This window comes from Sus scrofa, chromosome 1 (assembly GCF_054392235.1).
Source record: "Sus scrofa isolate SSC_HxYL_T2T_F1_AM1 chromosome 1, Sscrofa_HxYL_maternal_Yorkshire_Landrace_v2.0, whole genome shotgun sequence".
NCBI classification, from domain to species: Eukaryota; Metazoa; Chordata; class Mammalia; order Artiodactyla; family Suidae; genus Sus; species Sus scrofa.
The window spans coordinates 245,370,747-245,391,030 of record NC_139383.1 but is presented as its reverse complement, the minus strand read 5'-3'; the positions used below and the strand labels follow the sequence as shown (position 1 = coordinate 245,391,030).

At 38.7% G+C, this 20,284-nt stretch overlaps 1 protein-coding gene across 11 annotated transcripts in view; it reads right to left on the bottom strand.

Annotated features, from left to right (window-relative positions):
* LOC100154821 (spermatogenesis-associated protein 31D4) overlaps positions 1-20,284 on the bottom strand; it is a 191,497-nt gene that overhangs the window by 11,185 nt on the left and 160,028 nt on the right. For 10 of the 11 annotated variants that reach the window (XM_085019057.1, XM_005660180.4, XM_085019053.1 and 7 more), the window contains one exon: positions 4,072-4,303. In XM_085019057.1, coding sequence (XP_084875183.1) covers positions 4,072-4,259 — 188 coding nt within the window. In that variant the 5' untranslated portion in view covers positions 4,260-4,303. Of the gene's footprint in view, positions 1-4,071; positions 4,304-4,941; positions 5,061-20,284 lie in introns of those variants that run through there. The other variant, XM_085019111.1, reaches the window with a different exon arrangement.

Here is a 20,284-nt window from a genome sequence, read left to right as displayed (position 1 = left end):
CATGGTTTACATGGGTTTAAACAAACAGATAATGGCATGTATCCATCATCACAGTATTGGACAGAGTAGTTTCACTGCCCTAAAATCCTCTGTGCTCTGCCTATTCACTGCATCTTCCACACCAATCACTGGAAACCACTCACCTTTTTATTGTCCCCAGAATTTGGCCTTTTTCAGAATATCAGATAGTTGAAATCATACAGTGTGTAGCCTTTTAATATTGGCTTCTTTCATTTAGAAACATGCAATTAAAGTTACTGAATGTATTTTCATGGCTTAATAGCGCATATCTCTTTAGCACTGAATACTGGTCCATTGCCTGGATGGACCACAGCTGATTTATCCATTCACCTTGGACATCTTGTTTGCTTCACAGTTTTGGAACCTATGAATAAAGCTCCTATAAACTCATTTTTTTAAATACCACATTATTGAGATATAACTCACATACCATACAATTCACCCATTAAAAGTGGCTTTTAATGGCTTTTAGTATATTCACAATGTTGTGCATCTATCACTACATTCAATTTTAAAATATTTGCATCACTCTAAAAAAGAAACTCTGTCCCCTTAGACTTCACCCTTCAATCTCATCATTATCCCCAGCCCTAGGTTATCATTAATGTACTTTCTCTACAGATTTGCCAACTCTGGAATTCATATGAATGGAACTATCCACTATGTGGCCTTTTGTATTTGGCTTCTTTCACTTAGCATAACGTTTTCAGGGTTCGTCCATGTTATAACATGCATCTGTACTTCATGTCTTTCATGGCAAGTAATACTCCATTGTGTGGATATACCACATTTTGTTTATACATTGATCAGCTGATGAACATTTGGGTTGTTTCTACTTTTGGCTATTATGAATAAAGCTGCTAAGAATACTTACGTACATATTTTGGTGCAGACATACGCTTCCATCTCTTGCTCATTCATTTTCACAATAACTTAAAAGTTACACTTTGTCTAAGCTTGTTGTTTTCTGAGACTTCTGGTAACAAGACCATATCAGACTCCCTATGAAATTACATCTTTGGGGTCTAAATGCAATTTTTATCAAATTCCGGGTGCATCAATTTCCCCTCCTGCCAACACTCTTGAAATTAGCCTTTGAATCAGCAGGAATGATGGTGATGCATAATGTTTAACATTTTAAAGTAATTAATGCCTTATGTTCTCAAGGGTCTATTCTTAGAAAAGGGTGTGGGAAGAGGAAATGCAATCCAGCCAAAGTGAAACATGAGCAAACCTGTAACATATATAAAGTGCATATCTGATCACACTAAAGCATCAGGCATGTGTCTGAGGATGAGAGTAGCCAAAAAGTAGGCTAAAAAAAGAAGGGATCTCAATTGTGAAAGACTTTGAATGACAGTTTAAGAACCTTGAACTTTCTACCAAGGCAGTGGGAAGCTAAGGTTTTCGTAATGAGAAGAATGGCATGCCCAGATCTCTGTTTGGGAAAGATGTCTGGCAAGCTGGTTGAGAGTGAGGGGGAAATATGCAGATTAATCACTGTATCACATAGAACTCTTTTTGCCGATAATAGAAAACCTGATGAATTCTACCTTAAGCAAAGCATTTTAATTTATTGGCTTCTATTTCTCCACAAGACAGGAGAAGATTCAGCTTCTGGCTCACCATCTCTTGGTTGTGCTTTCTTGGTGTTGACTCATTCTTAAGCCACATCTCTCGTAGTCCCAAGATGGCATCCAGCCAGGACAAACAGAATTGTTGCCACAGTTTCTCAACTAAAGTCCCAATATTCAACTAACTGGAAACAGCTCAGGCCATAAAAACACCCCTAAAATAATTACTGGGAACCAGAGGATATTACTGGCCTAGTTTAAACCAGTGCTACTCAAAGTGTGGTCCATGGATCAGTGGCTGTTTCCATATTTTTGTCATCAACTGCAACAAGATAAGTATAGAAATTAAAGATGATTAGAAACTTTTGTTACAATTTGACAGATTAATTAAATCTAATAATAAAAAATTGAGGCCTGTATTTTGTGGGCCACTGTGCCATTTTTCCAGCAATTCATTTTTATAATACTTTGTGCAAGTGCCAGCCCACAAAGGATGGAGGTGTGGGAGAGGAAGCAAAATGGTCCTTCACTGTAGACAGTTTGAGAAACTGTAGTCGCATGTACATGCTCCACTATGAAGCCTGGGGTGAGTCAGCCGTCTGGAAGTACACAGAGAGACTTTGGAGAGATTCTTCCCTCTTGCCACAAAAGAGGGCAAAAACAAATGTCCATTATAATCATGGGATCTTATTTAGAGAGAAGGACACTTCCAGAATTACTTTAGCTCTCTTATTTTCTCACGCCTTTTTCTACATTGACCTACCCTTATTCAGAGTTGCTAGTAAGACTTTACTCTTTGTAAGCCTTGGATATGGCCCTTTTAATAGGCTAAACATTACATGGGCATTCACCTACTCTGCCCACTGGAACTTTTATTACTAAAATCAAAGCATTCGAATGGCTCTCTTAAGCCATTAAGAGAAAAACAACTTTGAGCTAGACTAACACAAGGTAATTACTAAGCTGAGCCAAATTCCTTTGCCATGCTCTTGGCACTGAGGTATGGAAACTCTAGAGCCCTATAAGAGGTCTGAAGGAAAAAAAAAAATGTTTAAGACAAATTTTAGGGATCTAAGTTTCTCATTAAAAATACATTTTAGAAAATTGTTTTAAGTTAACTTGCTAGGGCAGTTGTATGGCAAGGAAACGTGCAGCAGTTTGGCAAATTGCAGCTTTCACACTTTTCTTTTAAAATAAAATGGAAATAATAAAAACACAATTAAAAATAAAATTAAAAAAACATAATCTGAAAGAGTATTTTGATTCTTTTTCTAATTAAAGCTCTGCAATTAAAGTTTTGCTGGAGAGCAACCTGTGTCTTTAATCCCACAAAGGGCTAGTACATGCACAGGACTTGAACTGTCTGCTAACGTCAGAGCTGGAAGTGACCTTGAGACCTTTCTAGCCTGGTCTTCTCATTTTACAAATTGGAAACTGAGGCCAGAGCAGGATTATTTCTTTTTTCCTTAATTCTGTCTTTTGTGTGTGTCTACATGTACACACGTGTGTATGTGTATGTGTGTGTTTTGTCTCAGAAGGCTTGGAAACTTGATGTCTGCACATAATTTGGACACTGAATATGGGACTGTTTTCTTTCGAGTATGAAGATAAGGACTCAACACCAAATTTTATCCAGTACTACCTTGAAACCTGCAATCTTCACCTGAGTGAACTTCACAAACAATTGACATAGTAATGCTTTTCTGTGACAACTGGATGGAAATGTAGTGTATACCTTCTGCAATAAAATAGACTGAATGGATAATTTCAGTCTTCTTTGATGACCCCAGCTTAGTCTAGTAAACAGCTGTGGTATTCCAGGGGAGCAGGTGTACACAGTCTAGGACATGGATTCAAATGTGCATTGATTCCAGCAGTGCCCCCTATACCTGCTATCTTAAAAAAAAAAAAAAAAAAAAAACCATTACCTGTATTTTAGGAGTTTACTTCTTTTTCATGTAAACACAATGATTGTTAATCAAATAAAAATACACAGTGCAAAACTGACCTATGACAGAATACCCTTTAACAGGTCATGGAGCTACCCTGAGAGTTAATGTAGTTTGGATCACTTTTATCCCCTGGGGCAGGGGGTTGGGTGGTGAGGGAATGACCTGTAGGACATAGAACAGAACTAACATTTGGTGGGTACTTAATTTGTGCCCCAAACTTTCACTCACCTCATCTCTTACCTATTCTATAAGAAAAGAAATATTTACCTCACTTAAAAGATACTAAGACTGAGCCCCGGGAAGACTGAATAACTTGTCCAAGGCCACAAGAGCTAAAAAGTGACAAAGTAAGGTTTGAACCAACCCAGGAGTGCATCTTCAGTTTTATGATGCTGTCTCAGAGAGTAGACCCACTGGGTATTGATTCCTGACCCTTCATTATCAAACCAGCAGCTATATTTTGCTATATAAAAAAACACCTCAAAACTTAGTGGCTTAAAACAATAAACATTTTATTTACTTACAAGTCTGTAATCTGGGCTGGGCTTGGCTGGGTGACTCTTCTCTTGATCTTACGAATGGCTATACACATGGATTGATCTGGCTGGTAGGTCAGCAGGGGCCTGGGATTGGCTGGGACACTGGGATGGCCAGGCTTGTCCCTCAGACACTCCCTCTTAGGTGGCTCCTTTGATGGACAATCTCTCCACATGGTTCTAGCAGGCTAATAGAATTCTTATAAAACAGACCATGGCTCTGAAGAAAACAAAAGTAGAATTTCTTAAGGCTTAGACCAAGAACTGATACAGCATTGCTCTGCCACTTCCAGTTAGTTAAAATAAGTCACAGTCCCAACTCAGATTCAAAGAGAGAGAACTACACAGAGGCAAATATTGGGCGACATGAATTACTATGGGCCAGCCACGTAGCAGCGATCACTGTAATCTTCCCAAACATTGGCAAAACCACTCTGAAAGCTGTTGTTTCTTCTATACCTTACACTTTTTTTATATCCAGTTTTTCACTCTTTTCCTGTTTGTTTCTCCACTTTCTCCTTCCATTTCTCAACTTTTCTGCATTGTAACAGGCCTTTTCAAGCCAACCACAAATAAAGGATGGCTTTCCTTCAGATGAGTGAACTGACCGAGCCCATCTTGTCAACTCTATCTTTCAAGTTGTCAGTCCTTGCATCTGAAGAGTTCTATTGACAGAGATTTCTTTGTTGTGGTTGTTGTTTTGTTTTGTTTTGCTTTTCAAACCAGGTTCAAAGCTAGAAGTCTAATTTAGAGGGAATAAGACATTATTGCCTCAAGAAGCAACTTAAGTGAATACACTTAAATGCTTTGTCTTTAGAAATAAAATCTAGAGTCTGTGGTACCACTCTTTAGCTTCACCTGCAAGAAGGCAAGATGTCCAGTTCAATGGCTAAGGCAACAAATCAACTTTTATCAGGTTTTTACATGCTTTAAATTCCTTTAACAGTCATTCACCAGGGCAGAGAAGGAAGAGAGGCCTGTGGAAATCAGATAATTTCCAGCATTACAATTCTAGTTCACAGCAGGTTGCTTCTTTCACATGGCTAAAATGAGATCAGATTAAATTTCCACTGAATCATTCAACCTATCTGATCACTGCTTTCTGCTGTCAGGAGAGATTCAAGGGTACCGAGAATTAGCCAGGGCCTGGAGAACTTGTTGTACAGACACCACAAGCACAAAGAGGCAAAGAGAGCAAAGGAAGTGAGAGAAAAAAAATGATAAATGCCCAAGGCGAAAATTCTTGCAGGAAGGGATCATGGGTTTCCATTTGAAATACTAAGGAATTAAAATGAAAGTTAAAGTTGAAATGTGAATAACTCTTAAAGAGTCCCCAAATCCATTCACTGACAATGTTTATCATTGTTTCTTTTATTCTTCTCCCTGAGGCCAGTCACTGGATCTTTGATTGCTGGATTACATCTTCACCAGACATTTAGCTGCAAAAATGAAAGGGGATTAAATTCAACTTGACTATTAATTGTGCAACTGAAGGAGGCAACTGAGGTTAAAAAAAAAAAAAAAACAAACAAAACAAAACAAAACAAAACAAAACAAAACAAAACAAAAAACTCTGTTGTTATTTTAAATTAATTCATTGACTCCATCATCACAAATATCAAAAGTTGATTGAAAATGGCTATAAATTCATATATAAATGACTTATACGCAAACTCATTACAACCCTCATAACGATTTACACAAAATCCAGTTAACAGTCTATGAAAATTTTGGAGAATCTGATTAGATTCTGATGTTCTCAGGAAGAAAAAAATTGATGTTTATCAAAGAAATTTTTGAATGAAGAATATGAATGGGACTATAGCCACACTAGATATGAGGCTGAGCTGGAGGGAGGGTTCTGTGGTAGTGAATGCTAGCACCAGTGACAATATGGTGGGGGGAACTTTGAGGGGTGGCTGCCACCAGTGTCTGTGGCATCAGACCCCCAAACCCACCCTTCTCTGGGAGACCCTCCAAAACCAGTAAGCATTTTTTTACTTTATGAGAACCCTCTTTTAAAACTGCTTTTGCTGCATCCCATTCATTTTGGCATCAACACATCTTATGACCTCTTCCTGCCAGACTGGTCCTGGATCTCACCCCATTTCTTCATCACACCTCCCCCTGGACCAGCGTTCACCACCCTCAGCCTTAAATCACCGACATGGTCTCCCACATGAGTTCCATGCTTTACTCTTTTGCCCACTTGTTAACTTCTGCTCTTTTACATGGAAAATGAACACTCTATGGTGAAAAAAAAATAAGGCTATGATAATTAAAACAAGACCTACTGAAAGAAGAAGATATATGGAGATAGCAAACACAGGATAATCCAGAAATTGATGTGTTTTTTCCATGTATCAATTTGCTAGAAAATAAAAGTGACATCACCACAATGGAGGAATAACACATTAACTTGCTCAGGACTAACTGGGTAGGAATTTAAGGGAAATAAAGTTAATTTAGGCTCATCTTTCCTAGTGTATAATAAAATAAATCCAGATACATTAAAAAGTTAAATGTTTTTTTAACAGTTAAATATTTTTATTGGAGAAATATCTATTCAGGCCTTTTGCCGACTTTTCGATTGGGCTGTTGGCATTTTTGCTGTTGCGTTGTGTAAGGTGTTTGTATATCTTGGAGATTAAAGAGTTCCCATTGTGGCGCAGTGGTTAACGAATCCCACTAGGAACCATGAGGTTGCAGGTTCAGTCCCTGGCCTTGCTCAGTGGGTTAAGGATCCGGTATTGCCATGAGCTGTGGTGTAGGTCGCAGATGCCGCTCGGATCCCGCGTTGCTGTGGCTCTGGCATAGGCCAGTGGCTACAGCTCCAATTAGACCCCTAGCCTGAGAACCTCCATATGCTGCGGGAGCAGCCCAAGAAATAGCAAAAAGACAAAAAAAAAAAAAAAAAAAAAAAAAAAAAAAAAGAGAGATTAAGCCCTTGTCAGTTGCATCGTTTGAAACTATTTTCTCCCATTCTATAAGTTATCTTTTTGTGTATGTGTGTGTGTGTTTTTTTTTTAATGATTTCCTTTGCTGTGCAAAAACTACTGCCTTTGGAATGGATAGGCAATGAGATCCTGCTGTATAGCACTGGGAACTAAATCTAATCACTCGTGATGAAACAATGAGGCAGGATAATGTGAGAATAAGAACGTATTTATGTATGTGTGACTGGGTCACTTTGCCATACAGTAGGAAATTGACAGAACACTGTAAACCAGCTATGATGGAAAAAATAAAAATCACTAAAAAAAAAAAAAAAAAAAGTTAAATATTTTTAAAACATCCTCTTCCAAATGTCCACTCAAACAAGGTATTAGACCTATGAATTTAAAACCAAAGATGACTTACCAAGCTTATAATCCTTTTAAGAAATCATAAGAGACCCATTAGATTACATAAAATTTAAAGCTTCTTTTTACAAAAACAAAAAAGGGAGTTCCCGTCGTGGCTCAGTGGTTAACGAATCCACCTAGGAACCATGAGGTTTCAGGTTCGATCCCTGGCCTTGCTCAATGGGTTAACGATCCGGCGTTGCCGTGAGCTGTGGTGTAGGCTGCAGACGCAGTTCGGATCCCCCATTGCTGTGGCTCTGGCATAGGCTGGTGGCTACAGCTCTGATTTGACCCCTAGCCTGGGAACCTCCATATGCAGTGGGAGCGGCCCAAGAATTCGCAAAAAACCAAAATAAAATAAAATAATTTTTAAAAATAAAAATAAAAATGAAAAACAACTAGCATAAGCAATTTGGGAAAGAAAAAAAAACACAGATTGAAAAATGTGTTATTGCAATTATTATGCAAAATACATAAATGCCAAAGTCAATATTTTTTATTTGTTGATCATTTTTTTTTTTTTCTCTCCGTGGCCTCTGTTCAGGGCAATAGAATTATCTTCCTAAAACCCTGTTTCCTTATGACATTTCCTTGTTATAGGAGTAGCAATTCTATGTTGCTTACCATCCTCTAAGGTCAGTCATTTCAGTGCAACCACAATTTCCATATACCATCTACACTCAATATTTATTTAATAATTTTCTTTAAGTCAATTCTGCTTTACTTAAATAAATTTACCTTTGTTCCAACCAATAATTTCTATGAAATCAGAAGTTTCATATAAATGAGATTAAAATGTATAATACAAATTTAAAAGCACGAATCTGTCTACCACTGGAAATTACCTATGTAATGATTAATTTTAATGTGTCAACTTGGATAGGCTACGGTGTCCTATTGGTTGGTCAAACATCAGTTAATGTTACAGTTACAGAATTTTTTTAGATGTGATTCCATTTAAATCAGTAGACTCTGAATACAGTTGATAACTTTTCATACTATGTGTGGACCATAGCCAATCAGTTGAAGGACTTGAGAGAAAAGACTGAGGTCTTCCAAAGAGTAAGGAATTCAGCCTCTAGATGCCTTTAGATTCAACATCTCAACATCAACTCCTGCTGGAATTTGCAGGTTGCTGGCCTGCCCTGCAGATATTGAACCTGCCAGCCCCTGTGATTGCATGAGCTAGTTCTTTAAAATAAATCCTCACCCCTTGTCTCTCTGTCTCTGGGAGTACATGTGTCTGTGTGTATGCGTACATTCTATCTTATTGGTTCTATTTCTCTGGAAAACCTTGACTAGCCTTTGGGAAGACTCACTTAACCAATCACATTCAAAAGTGTTGACCTAGATGCCAATGTCCACCTAAAATCTGGCTCCTCCTTCCTGTTGCAAGTTTATTTCATGTGATTTTTCAGTGCACACTCTGCTTTACTCTATCTGTTCATGTCACACCTTTGTGCTCTGTGCACTTTGCTGAGAATGCCTTGGTGTGCTAGGCCTCTCCAGGTACTACCTCCAAGGCCTGGATCAATACCACATGAAGAGCCAAGGAAGAAGTAAGGCACATTTAGAAATATGAAAAACCAGCTTTGGAAAGTAAAGTTTAATCTCACATGCCAATTCTGACTAATTGGTGGTGGCTTCTTGGAACGTATTAAGAAGGATTCTGAGGCTCTCTAAAAAAACATAGTGATCTATTAGTAATATCTGACGGTAGAAGGGTGAGAAGGAGCCAGAGTGGTAACAAATGAAATACATATTTGCTAAGTCTGGCCTGATTATTAAGGAAACTAGCCAAAAGTATTTTCCTGAGTACTTTCCAATGTCTACTCAAAGAAGATATCAGATCTATGAACTTGTTTAAAAACCTAATTTACATTCTAGTTATTTTCCAGATTTACATATATAGGAAAAGTCAACCAAGAGCATTCATACAAAAGTAGAAAGAGTACAGGCAGCAAGCTACATTTGCTTTCACCAAACCTGCTTTTTCACATAATTTCAAATATCAAACCAGAATCTACCTGCTGGGATGAGTTAGTGGGGAATACAAATATCACCAGTATACCCACTTAGCTATTCCTTGGCCTAGCTGCTCAGAACCTGATACTGGGACATCCTTATAAATACCTGGGGAAATCACAGGTATGAAAATTCTCAGAGTTCCCATTGTGGCTCAGCAGGTTAAGAACCCGACTAGTATCCATGAGGATGTGGGTTTGATCCCAGGCCTCGCTCAGTGGGTTAAGGATCTGGCATTGCTGTCAGCAGTGGTATATTCATAGACACAGCTTGGATCTTTCATTGGTGTGGCTGTGGGGTAGGCCAGCAGCTACAGCTCCAATTCATCCACTAGCCTGGGAACTTCCATATGCCACATGTGCGGCCCTAAAAAAAAGGCAAAAAAAGAAAAAAGAAGAAGGAAATTCTCTTGGGACAGAAAAGTTATATTGGTCATTCCCTCACATCCCTGCCTTTCCATCCCTGAACTCCTGGAATAAGAAGAGAAGCAACCCTTTGCAGGACAACAAGACTAGAGTTTGCCCAGTTGATAAAGATTGTCCTGAAAATCAACCCCAAATCATCCTGATAGGAAATCACACTGAGCCTGGTTTTCAATGGGTCCTTTGCATATTCCTGAAGACTGGGAATAGCAGAGGGGCATGAGTATTTACACAGATAGATTAGGTTACTTTCATATATTCCAAATGTGAACACTTCTTTCTGACAAAACAGTATGACAGGCAAAAAAGAGACAAAGAGAAATCATATTCAGTCTGTACTTTCAAGAAGCTCCTGGCTTAACTGAGAATCAAAGAATATATAGAAACCAGGGTCAGCAAACTTTTTTTTTTTTAATTAAAGACCAGATAGTAAATGTTTTCAACTCTGCAGGCCATATATTCTCTGCTATAACTACCCAACTCTGCTGTTTCAGCACAAAAGCAGCATAGACAATACTTAAGTAGATGGGTGTGGCTGTATTTCAATAAAAAGTTATTTACAGAAAAAGATTATTAGTCAGATTTAGCCTACTTTGCTGATTATTATTATTATTTGTCTTTTGTTTTTTTAGGGCCACACCTGCAGCATATGGAGGTTCCCAGGCTAGGGGTCCAATTAGAGCTGTAGCTGTTGGCCTATGCCACAGCCAGAGCAATGCAGGATTTAAGTCATGTCTATGACCTACACCACAGCTCACGGCAATGCCAGATCCTTAACCCACTGAGCAAGGCCAGGGATTGAACCCTCGACGAGCCACCCTTGTCCTCATTGATGCTAGTTGTGTTCTTTAATCGCTGAGCCACCAAGGAAACTCCTAGTTTGCCAATTCTTGGCTTAGACTCTATTAGCCAAATTAGGTCCTGAGACAAGCATCTCAGAGGAAGAGGGTTAAAAAAAAAAGAAAATAGGTGGTTCAGTCTTTGGTTAGTATGGTCACTTGAATAATCAACCTTATTCCTTGGTGGTGATTTTTTTAATTAATTAAAACTCTCGGTAAGATCTCTGGCATCTCTTATGAATATGTGAGGAAATAAAGTAGTTGCACTGAATAACAGAATGACTTTATTCATTTAAAAACATTTTTAATACGAGATTTTCCATAGTTGTAATTCATTCAATGAGGAATAACTGCTAAATATGAAACTCATGTTGTAGAAATCTACAGGGCAGAGTGGAGAAAGCCCTAGAGGGAAATAAGAAAAGTCTTATAGAATGTGTTCAGTGGAAATGTGCCCCTGTCGTGCCTAGAGTTCTTAATTTTTCAAGTCATCATGGAACATTCTGGAAAAATCACCCTCACCCCAAAATTTCAACAAAGGCTCTCTTTCTCATTGATGTCCCCTCTGGCAACTAGAAATTTATAGGGCAATGGGGCAAATAAAGAAGTCTGGAAAATGTGATGGAAGATCAGAAAGTACTATTTTGCTGTTATGGACACTGATGAAATCCCAGCCTTCCCAAAAAACACTTGTTTCTGAAAAGTTGTTTTGAGAAGTCAACTGAAACACCAAGCCTTCAGGTAGATAGTGCCACTGGCTTAGCTTGTATGACGGAGCAACTTATCTCCCAAAGTTCATTGCACTGTCCCTCATGATATCATTAAACTTCAGTGTCCTAGAGGTCATAGGTGGAAATACTCTTTGTTTCATTGTGAAATCAAAGTCCAGATAGATTTAGCTACAGTGAATAGCACAGTCACTGCCATCGTTCACAAAATAACCTAGTTTCTCGAGGCAACCGTGGAAGCAAAACCAAGAGACTGACCATCTGGCAAACTTCACTTCCACTTTACCAATGCCCCTGTTCTACGCCCCCATACATGTATTACCTTCATATTTGAATCCCCATCAAAATACCCCAAACACAGCAGTTGATAAATATTGACAGATCTCTTAACCCTGATTCGGTATTTACACTTTGAAAGAGGGCTCTTAGAGACCCAAAGGTCTTTAGGAAACTAGCAATGATTCTATAATAGTAAAACTTCAGGCTTCGTGAGTAATAATGCAGCTTTTTTGGAAATGAGAAGAAGGTTATTCGGAAACTAACCCTATGAGTTTCCCAAACACTTAAGAAACAGTCTTTACATCTTAAGTCCATTCACCATATCTAACATGTTTTTCACAGTTTTAATACAGATTGTTATGGATTTGGTTAATGAAGTTTCTTTCTAAGTGTGTTTACATAGTGCCTCACTCTCAAGAATCTGAAATAAAACGAGAAACATACATCCCTTGGTTACCTACTCTATTTATTGCATAGTGCTAGATTCTGGGAGCACTAAGAAACATAAGACATAGCTTCCTGTACTAAAGAACTCTGCATAGTCAAAACAAAAATAAATAGTAAAATGGATCATTATTTGGCCATATAAATTTCCACAAAAATGCAATAGTACCCTCACTAAAATCACTGTTTTTTGGTTTTTTTTTTTTAACTGGTTTCCCATTCCATTTAAAATAAAGACAAACATCTTAACAGGGCCTGTGAAAACCCATGTGCTCTAAGTGACAGCCTTTTCTCTGGTCATAAGTCCTCTTGCTCTCTCTGCTCCAGACATACTATTTGTCATTTAGTCCCTTGTTCTAACCATTCACCCTCCCACCCCAGGGCCTTTGAACAAGCTTTTTCCTTAGCTGGAAGACTCTTCATTTCACTTTCTCCCTACATAATTTGTTTATCAGCACTCAGATCAGTTGTTACCTGCCACTCTCCAATATAAGCTTTCATTGCCCCCACATGTCTATATTTTTCACTGTGGCAAATCTTTTGTTCATTACATAATTATTTGTTAATATATTTCTCTCTACACAGAGCTCCATGAAGGCAAGGATCATGTTTGTTTCTCACTTATCACTGAATCACTAATGCTTAGCATATTATAGTGATCCAATAGATATTTATCTGAATAAATTGAATAAATATCTGGACTTGTTCAAATAAATTTATACCTTTTTATTTGATAATAATAATTTTGTATATAGTTATTAAAAGCCTAAAGTTCACTCAGCTAATAGTTATAAAATTCCTACTATGTACTTGGCACTCTGCTAGGCCCTGTGACACAAAGACATTGTCCCTATCTGCACTGCCTACTGAGAGAGACAGATAAGCAAATAATCACAATATAACATGCAATATAGATAAGAGAAATCCAAAATGTTAAGAGAAAAGAGAGGCAAAAATTAACTCTACCCGGGGAAGCTGAAGAAGACTTCTAAGGAAGGGCCAATTGAGTTTTTGAAGAAGAAATAAAAGTACAATGGGCACAAGCGTGAGAAAAGGCCTTCCGCAGAGAAAATGGCATGGTAAAAAGTCAAAAGGATTGAAGAGCTTGAGCTGGGCTTGGGAGAGGAAATAGCTTGGTACCACGGTGACTGATTGTGTGTGAAAAGGGAATGACCTGAAATGGGATGGAAATTGTAGGCTAGCGTGAAGTGATAAGGACATGCTAAATCTGAGGTTGGAACACCACACCCACGTGGGACTGAATGGCAGTGAGTGGGAGGCAGAGAAAAGAGGCTTGGGACAGTACTAAGAATGAGGAAGATACCTTCATGGGAACAACCCAGGCTATTTGGGACACGGGCTGTCCCTGATCACCTTTTCAAAATCAGGCTTCATAGGGCAGTGCTTCTCACACTTTCCTCATGACAGCAGTCACACGGCTATTAAAATACATATTCCAGGGACAGATCCCAACCTCTCCGAATCAGTGTGCCCAAAGGAGAAACCTTGAATTCTGAATGTTTAACCAACACTCTAGGTAACTCTGGGTAACTCTTTATCAGGGAAACTTGAGAAACATTTTCAAAAGGAATTCCTATTCCACCTTCAGGAAGGCTCACCATCCTTTTCTGCAATACCATCCATTGGCCTGTCAAGAATGTGGCTGTCCAAGAAAATATCAACTTCAATTAGCAATTAACATAACGACCCTTGTTTCCAATAAAGTGATAAAATATGACTGTGCTAGCACAGGGAAAATACCAGCATGGTCAGCATATCATTGGGAGAATTGCACATGTTACTGGAGGAAATTTCAACTGCTTATGCTCAAAAGATAAACTAGACTCTGTGTAGAAGGAAGAAAGTCCATGAACTACTTCCATTAGGGCAGTGGCTGATTTCTTAGGTCTGCAAATCCATTTGCTTCTCCCCAAGTGACCGTCAATTAAATCATTCATTGAGTTCCCATGAGCTATGTGGCTGACACAACTGAAACACTTTCAACACTTAATTATCAAGCTTTTCACTGACAGGGAATGGAGAAAGGATATATCCTAGGTAAAACAGCCAAGATTGAGTTTACCATACCCCCCTGTCCTGGAAAAAACAAAAACAAAAACAAAAACTCTTTCTGTGCTACTGAGGTATCAGTGTTCAGAATGTGAGTTAGCTACACTGTAATCATTTGAACAGCAACCCTTCATTTAGCCTACACACTTCCTGTGACCAGCTGGGTCATCACTTGACTATCCATGACTGCAGATGATATGGAAACTTGGGTGTTGGAAGCCTGGACCATTTTTAATGCAAAGCTTTAGCCTTCTTGAGGATCCAGCTGGGTAGCTGCCTCTAACCTCGAAATTACTGAAAAGCAGTACAGTGAAATCTTGAGTTGTTTATACAATTTCCTTCATAGTTTTAGCTAAATAATTTCATACCTCTATGCCTCAGTTTCCTCACCTGAAATTCACCACAAATGCTGTATCACATAATGCTATAAAAAGAAAAGATATTTTTAAGAGTTTGCTTGACAGGATATTAAAATTACGTGTTGGCATCAAACCATGTTTAAATGGAAGTCTTATGTTCCAGTGGGCAAAAACATATAATCTATCTTTTTTCACTTATAAATCAAATTAAATGAATCTAAATTTATAATAGGCACGGTATTTGAGGAAATAGAAAATTGCAAGGTGGGGAAAGTTTCGTTCAAAAGAAGAGCACCTGAGAGGTAAGTACTATGTCTATATTTTATCATTCTTTCCTAATGACATCTGAATGTAAGAAATGATGCTCTTAATAAAAGGTGACTTTTTTCCTAAAATACTGTAATGCTTGCTTGATAAAAAGAGGTTTTTGGAGATCGAGAGCTACAAATATGGAGAGCTAAAAAGAGTAATTCCTGAGTGTTATTGAACTGTAGACAGATTCCTAAAAATACCAGAAATTGTACTTGATAGATCAAATGGATACCCTTAAATGAAGGAAATGCCTGTCATTGCTTTGCAAATGGCCATCTCTAAACTTTACAGTTTTTTTTTTTTTTTTTTTTTTGTTTGTTTGTTTTGCCATTGCTTGGGCTGCTCCCACGGCATATGGAGGTTCCTAGGCTAGGTGTTAAATCAGAGCTGTAAGCTGCTGGCCTACACCAGAGCCACAGCAACTCGCGATCCGAGCCATGTCTGCAACCTACACCTCAGCTCATGGCAACGCCAGATCCTTAACCCACTGAGCAAGGCCAGGGACCGAACCTGCAACCTCATGGTTCCTAGGCGGATTCGTTAACCACTGAGCCACGATGGGAACTCCGTTTTTTGTTTTTTGTTGTTTTTTGTTTTTTTTTGGTAAACTTTACAGATATTATGTTCAGTCACAAAATGATCCATTGCATTTTCCAAGGTTTCTTCCTGCCCTTTGATCCATGGTGGAATTTCTCCAAGAATGTTTAAATGAATGACAATAAGAATTTTATAGAAAAAATAAAACAGGAGAGTTATGTTCAGAACCCATGTATAAATGGACACTTGATTTATAACAATATAAAACTATAAGAGATGAGGAAAGAATGGCCATTACAATAAATACTGCTAGAACAATTAGATAGCCACAGGGGGAAAATTATGTTGAATCAAAGTTGTTAGATAAAAAATAATTCACACTATGTGTCTGACATCTCATAGTACAAAGCAGTCCTATAATGTGGCTCATGGACCACTTGCATCCAGGTCACCTGGGTGATACTTAAAGATACAGATTCCTGAGCCTAACTTAGACTTGTTGGTTCTCTAAGAGTAAGACCTAAGAACCTGTATTTTTACCAAACTCCTCTAGATAATTTTTAGTACATTCAAGCTTGAGATTCACCAGAAGAGTATTTTGCAGTTAGGAAAACAACTATCTGAATTCCAGCCCTGCCAATTTATGGACAAATTAATTCATCTGTCTAACGTCAGTTTTCTTACCAGTAAAGTGGTGATAATAATAACCTCATAGGTAGGTTATGATGACTGAATGAGATATTGCATAAACAGTGCTTACTATAATCCTGGTTCATAATAAACACTCAACGAATGTTAAAATTACTCTCCATATCCAGTAAGCCTACTAAAAATGAAGTGTTTTCAATCACAAACAAAAAATTTTCATTGTACTAGTTTCACTACATATGAAGGATGGTACCTTTGTCAAGCATATTGACATTTAAGTGGAGAGTACTTGATCTTGAGAACTTGTTTGGAGATACTATCTAGACAAAATAGCTATTTATTCATACACTTCCACCACAAGAAGCATGGTCCCATCTAAAAGAGCAACCATACGACTTTGCATACGATGCAATGAGGGACATCTGCCAGTGACCCTGTTAAGCTAAACCACCTTGGTAATGAATGTAACGGTGGATTAATTCATTCAGCAAACATTTACTGGAAGATTATGATGGTCCAGGTACTGTGCCAGATGCTGAGCATTAAGAAAAGACGTTGTCTTTCCCCTCCAAAAGTTTGTAATACCTTGTAGCATTTCATCTTCACATCTGCATGTACTACATATGCAACAATTTTTTTACACATTAATTACACACTATTTATGTTGTTGTTAAATGGCTAGGAAACTTGGAAAAGCCTGATTTTATGGACAGGGTATTTATGGCTATTGTTTCTGATTCAGGGGTGAAAGAAAGATATTAGACAGTAAATGCACCTAGCTTCCTCTCTTCCTCTTCTCTTCCCCCAAAGCAAACATTTTTCCTGGAAACTTTGAAGATGCAATGAAAGAAGGAAGGAAACTGCCTCATGAGAAAAAAGCTACCTTAGCAACTATTCTGGTCTGTATGCTCCTCTACCTGCTCTTTAGGCCTGAAGAAACTAGACAGTTGCTTCAGAAAGTAATGGGGAAAAGAGGTGATGAATCTGGTACTGACTGTACCCAGACAGTCATAACCTGGAACACCTGAGAGTCAGATGAGATGTTTTACAGAGACCATCTATACTAGGCTCCTAGGGCTACCATAACTAAGTACCACTGTAACAAAGCTGAGTGTCTAAAACAACAGAAATTAATTCTACTGCAGTTTTGGAGACCAGAAATTTGACAGCAAGGTGTCAGTAGGGCCATGCTCCCTCTAAAGTCTCTAGGGAAGACTCTGTTCCATGCCTTCTTCTGAGCTTCTGATTGTTGTAGGCAATTCTTGGCATTCCTTGTCTTGGAGTTGTATTGCTCTAATTTCAACCTCCATCATCACATGGGGAAGGTGGTGATAACAGTCAAAATGCAGGCAGTGGTTGTGAGCAAAGGCCAGGAAATGGAAACAGCCGCCACTTGGCATTCAGCGGCACTGAACTACTCCGGACTACCTTCCCAATAACCCCACCTTCTCTATCAGGGCCCAGGTGTCCATTAGGCACAAGAGGTACAGGGCCTCGATCACTTTTCAAACCTAAAGAAAAAAAATATACATAATCCAACCTGTATTATATTGACATTTATATCGATGCAGTCATAAAATAAAAATTTTAGTATTTTTTTATGGAGAAGGGGATCCAGGAGAGTCCAAAGTGTTCACAGCACACAAGAGTTGTAATGCAGCCCTATTCCCCAATGTTCATGCTCATGCTATCTGCTTGAAATTTCCTCCCTCTTCCATTACCCCCTTTGGGCCTCAATTTATGAGTCACTGCCTTGGGGAAATTTTCCCTGAGGAAATTTTCTCCTCCATTTCACCTCCACTCCATCCCTGCCATGCACTCATACCTAGCGTGGTTTAAGTCTCCTTACATAGCTTTATCACTCCATCTCCACGTTGTTTTACAATGACCTACTTCTATTGCAGAATCACTGTGATGCAGATACTACTGATGCTCCACCAAATCCATTTGGTCATGGCAGCACACTCATTCCTCAGATGTCAGAAGTGCATGGTTCACACTCCGGGTCTCCCAGAGGAACCGTCCTGACAGGACCATTTGGAGGTACTTGCAAGCTCACATTAGCCTCTACCCTTCCCCACCTCAAAGAGTGGTCTATAGCCACCCAGTGACTGACAGCTGAGGCATAACAGCCCAGCCCTCTCGCCAATGGGGAGAATAACTTGTAAGGTACTGTTAATGTTCCAGAGTGGCCCATGAAATCACATCATTGCCTGGTTTCTTCTCTTGCCCTATTCTCTTTCCCTCCCACATTTATAGCATTCCCACAAGACTACATGGCTTGCTAAGAATGCCTATCTCAATCTCTGCTTGTAGAGAGCATGACATAAGACACAGAATTACCATGATTAGCATGAACAAACTGGCAAAAATTGTCTAATAAGTGAACATATTGAGTGGATGAATGGATGAATAAAGGAATAAATGTTAGAGGGACATGGAAACAAGGATCAAAAACCTACCCAGGCCTTTACAAGGGCTGAACTGATAATAAAAGAACTTCAGCTTGAGCCCAGGAAGAAAAGATAGGGATATAGACTCTAGAACAATGGCTGGTTAGCTCCCCAAAACTGGGGAAGAGTCTAACAGTTAGATGTGAAAAACAATGCCTGCTGTGCGCCCAGTAAGTTCACTTTCACATAAACCAAGAGACTAAGATATTAAGCCATCAAAACTGATGGAGATTTCCTTAAATTCTCTCAGACCTGACTGGCTCCAGAGCTGGGTACAGGATGAGTTTGCAAGTGTGGATCATGAGGTTAGGCCCAATGAATTTCTGTGAATGATTGGTTGATGAAAGGCTGCCTTTGAAGACCTGATATCTTGCAATAGTATCCTGGTGATCCTGAAAGTGTGGTCCTTTGGTAAGGTGGAAAAATAAGAGATTTCATGGCCTGGAATTTCTATCACAGATAAGGTTCTTCGTAATTTAAGCAGATCCTTTCAACCTTTGCAGCAGTTTTGGAGCTGAGCAGATGGCAGGGGAAGGCTTGACTAAGTGGTGAAGTTTCAGCTGCAAAAGGCAATTCCTAGAATGACAATTCAGAAACTCATTTCCCCCAACACTTATCATATTGGCAGAGGGTTCGTGAATCTTTTTAGGAAAACGAGAAGGAAGCAGTGCATCAGAATAAGGCATCCTATGTTTGGTTAGGTTATGTGGTAGCAAATACGACTGAATCCAATTCTTCCTTTCTGTTTGCTATTCCAAGGCAGAGGCCAGACTTGTTTGTAAATTAAATAATACAGAAAAAGCTCAAGCTTAGGGTCTGCAGTATAACAGACCTCCTGCACACAAAGCAACTACTAAATGCATCTAAATTGCTCCAGCCCTGGCTGGCACTGCAGATCCCTGTAGTTTCCTGCTATATCTTATAAAGAAAGAGCCATGTTGTAGAAGGAACATAATCTGGACTCAAATCCTGCCCTGGATACTAAATAACTTATATGATCTTGAACAAATTACTTTTCCCTTCTGAGCCTGTTTCCGCAAATAAAATGGGGGTGGAGGTGGGGGAGGGTATTATAGCAACCTCAAAGGATTATTGTAAGAATTCAGTGTGATAATATTTACAAAAGTAACTAGCAAACAGCAGACTTTAAACTGGCATCAGTTTTTCTTCCTTTCTATTCTGCCTAGTTTGGCAGAAGTTTATATCAAAGTAGCTGGTGTTCTTTCAAACTATTTCAGCCCTGGCTCATCTATAATTTTTTCTTTATCTTCAAGCAAGTTTAATATTAAAGTTTGTTTTCCTTGAAATTCCATAGTCCTTATTCTGTGTGAATGAGGCTGTGAGGTTTGGCTTTTGGGATTTTAGTATTGATCTTTTGCAGTGTGTATGTAACAGAAACTACATTGAACTATTTCCAAATAAAATATCATATTTTAGCATCCAAGGGCCACGTTAGACTGAGAATCAATTAATACATCAGCAGGAATTTCAGGACATCAAGGTGAGGGGCTTGTTTCTTGTTTTTTCTCTTTGTTCCCCCTTATTTTTCTCTCCCTCTTTTTTCTCACTTTCCTCCTTCCATTTTTATTCCCCTTTTTCTTTTCTTAATACAGCTTTTAATATATGCAAACATAACAGGCTGTGAGATCAGACATGTCTTGATGTCTAACCAGGAAATTTTAGCTGAAGCCTCAATGCTGTTGAAACAGATGACAGTATCCTTGTAGGGACACTTCTCAGA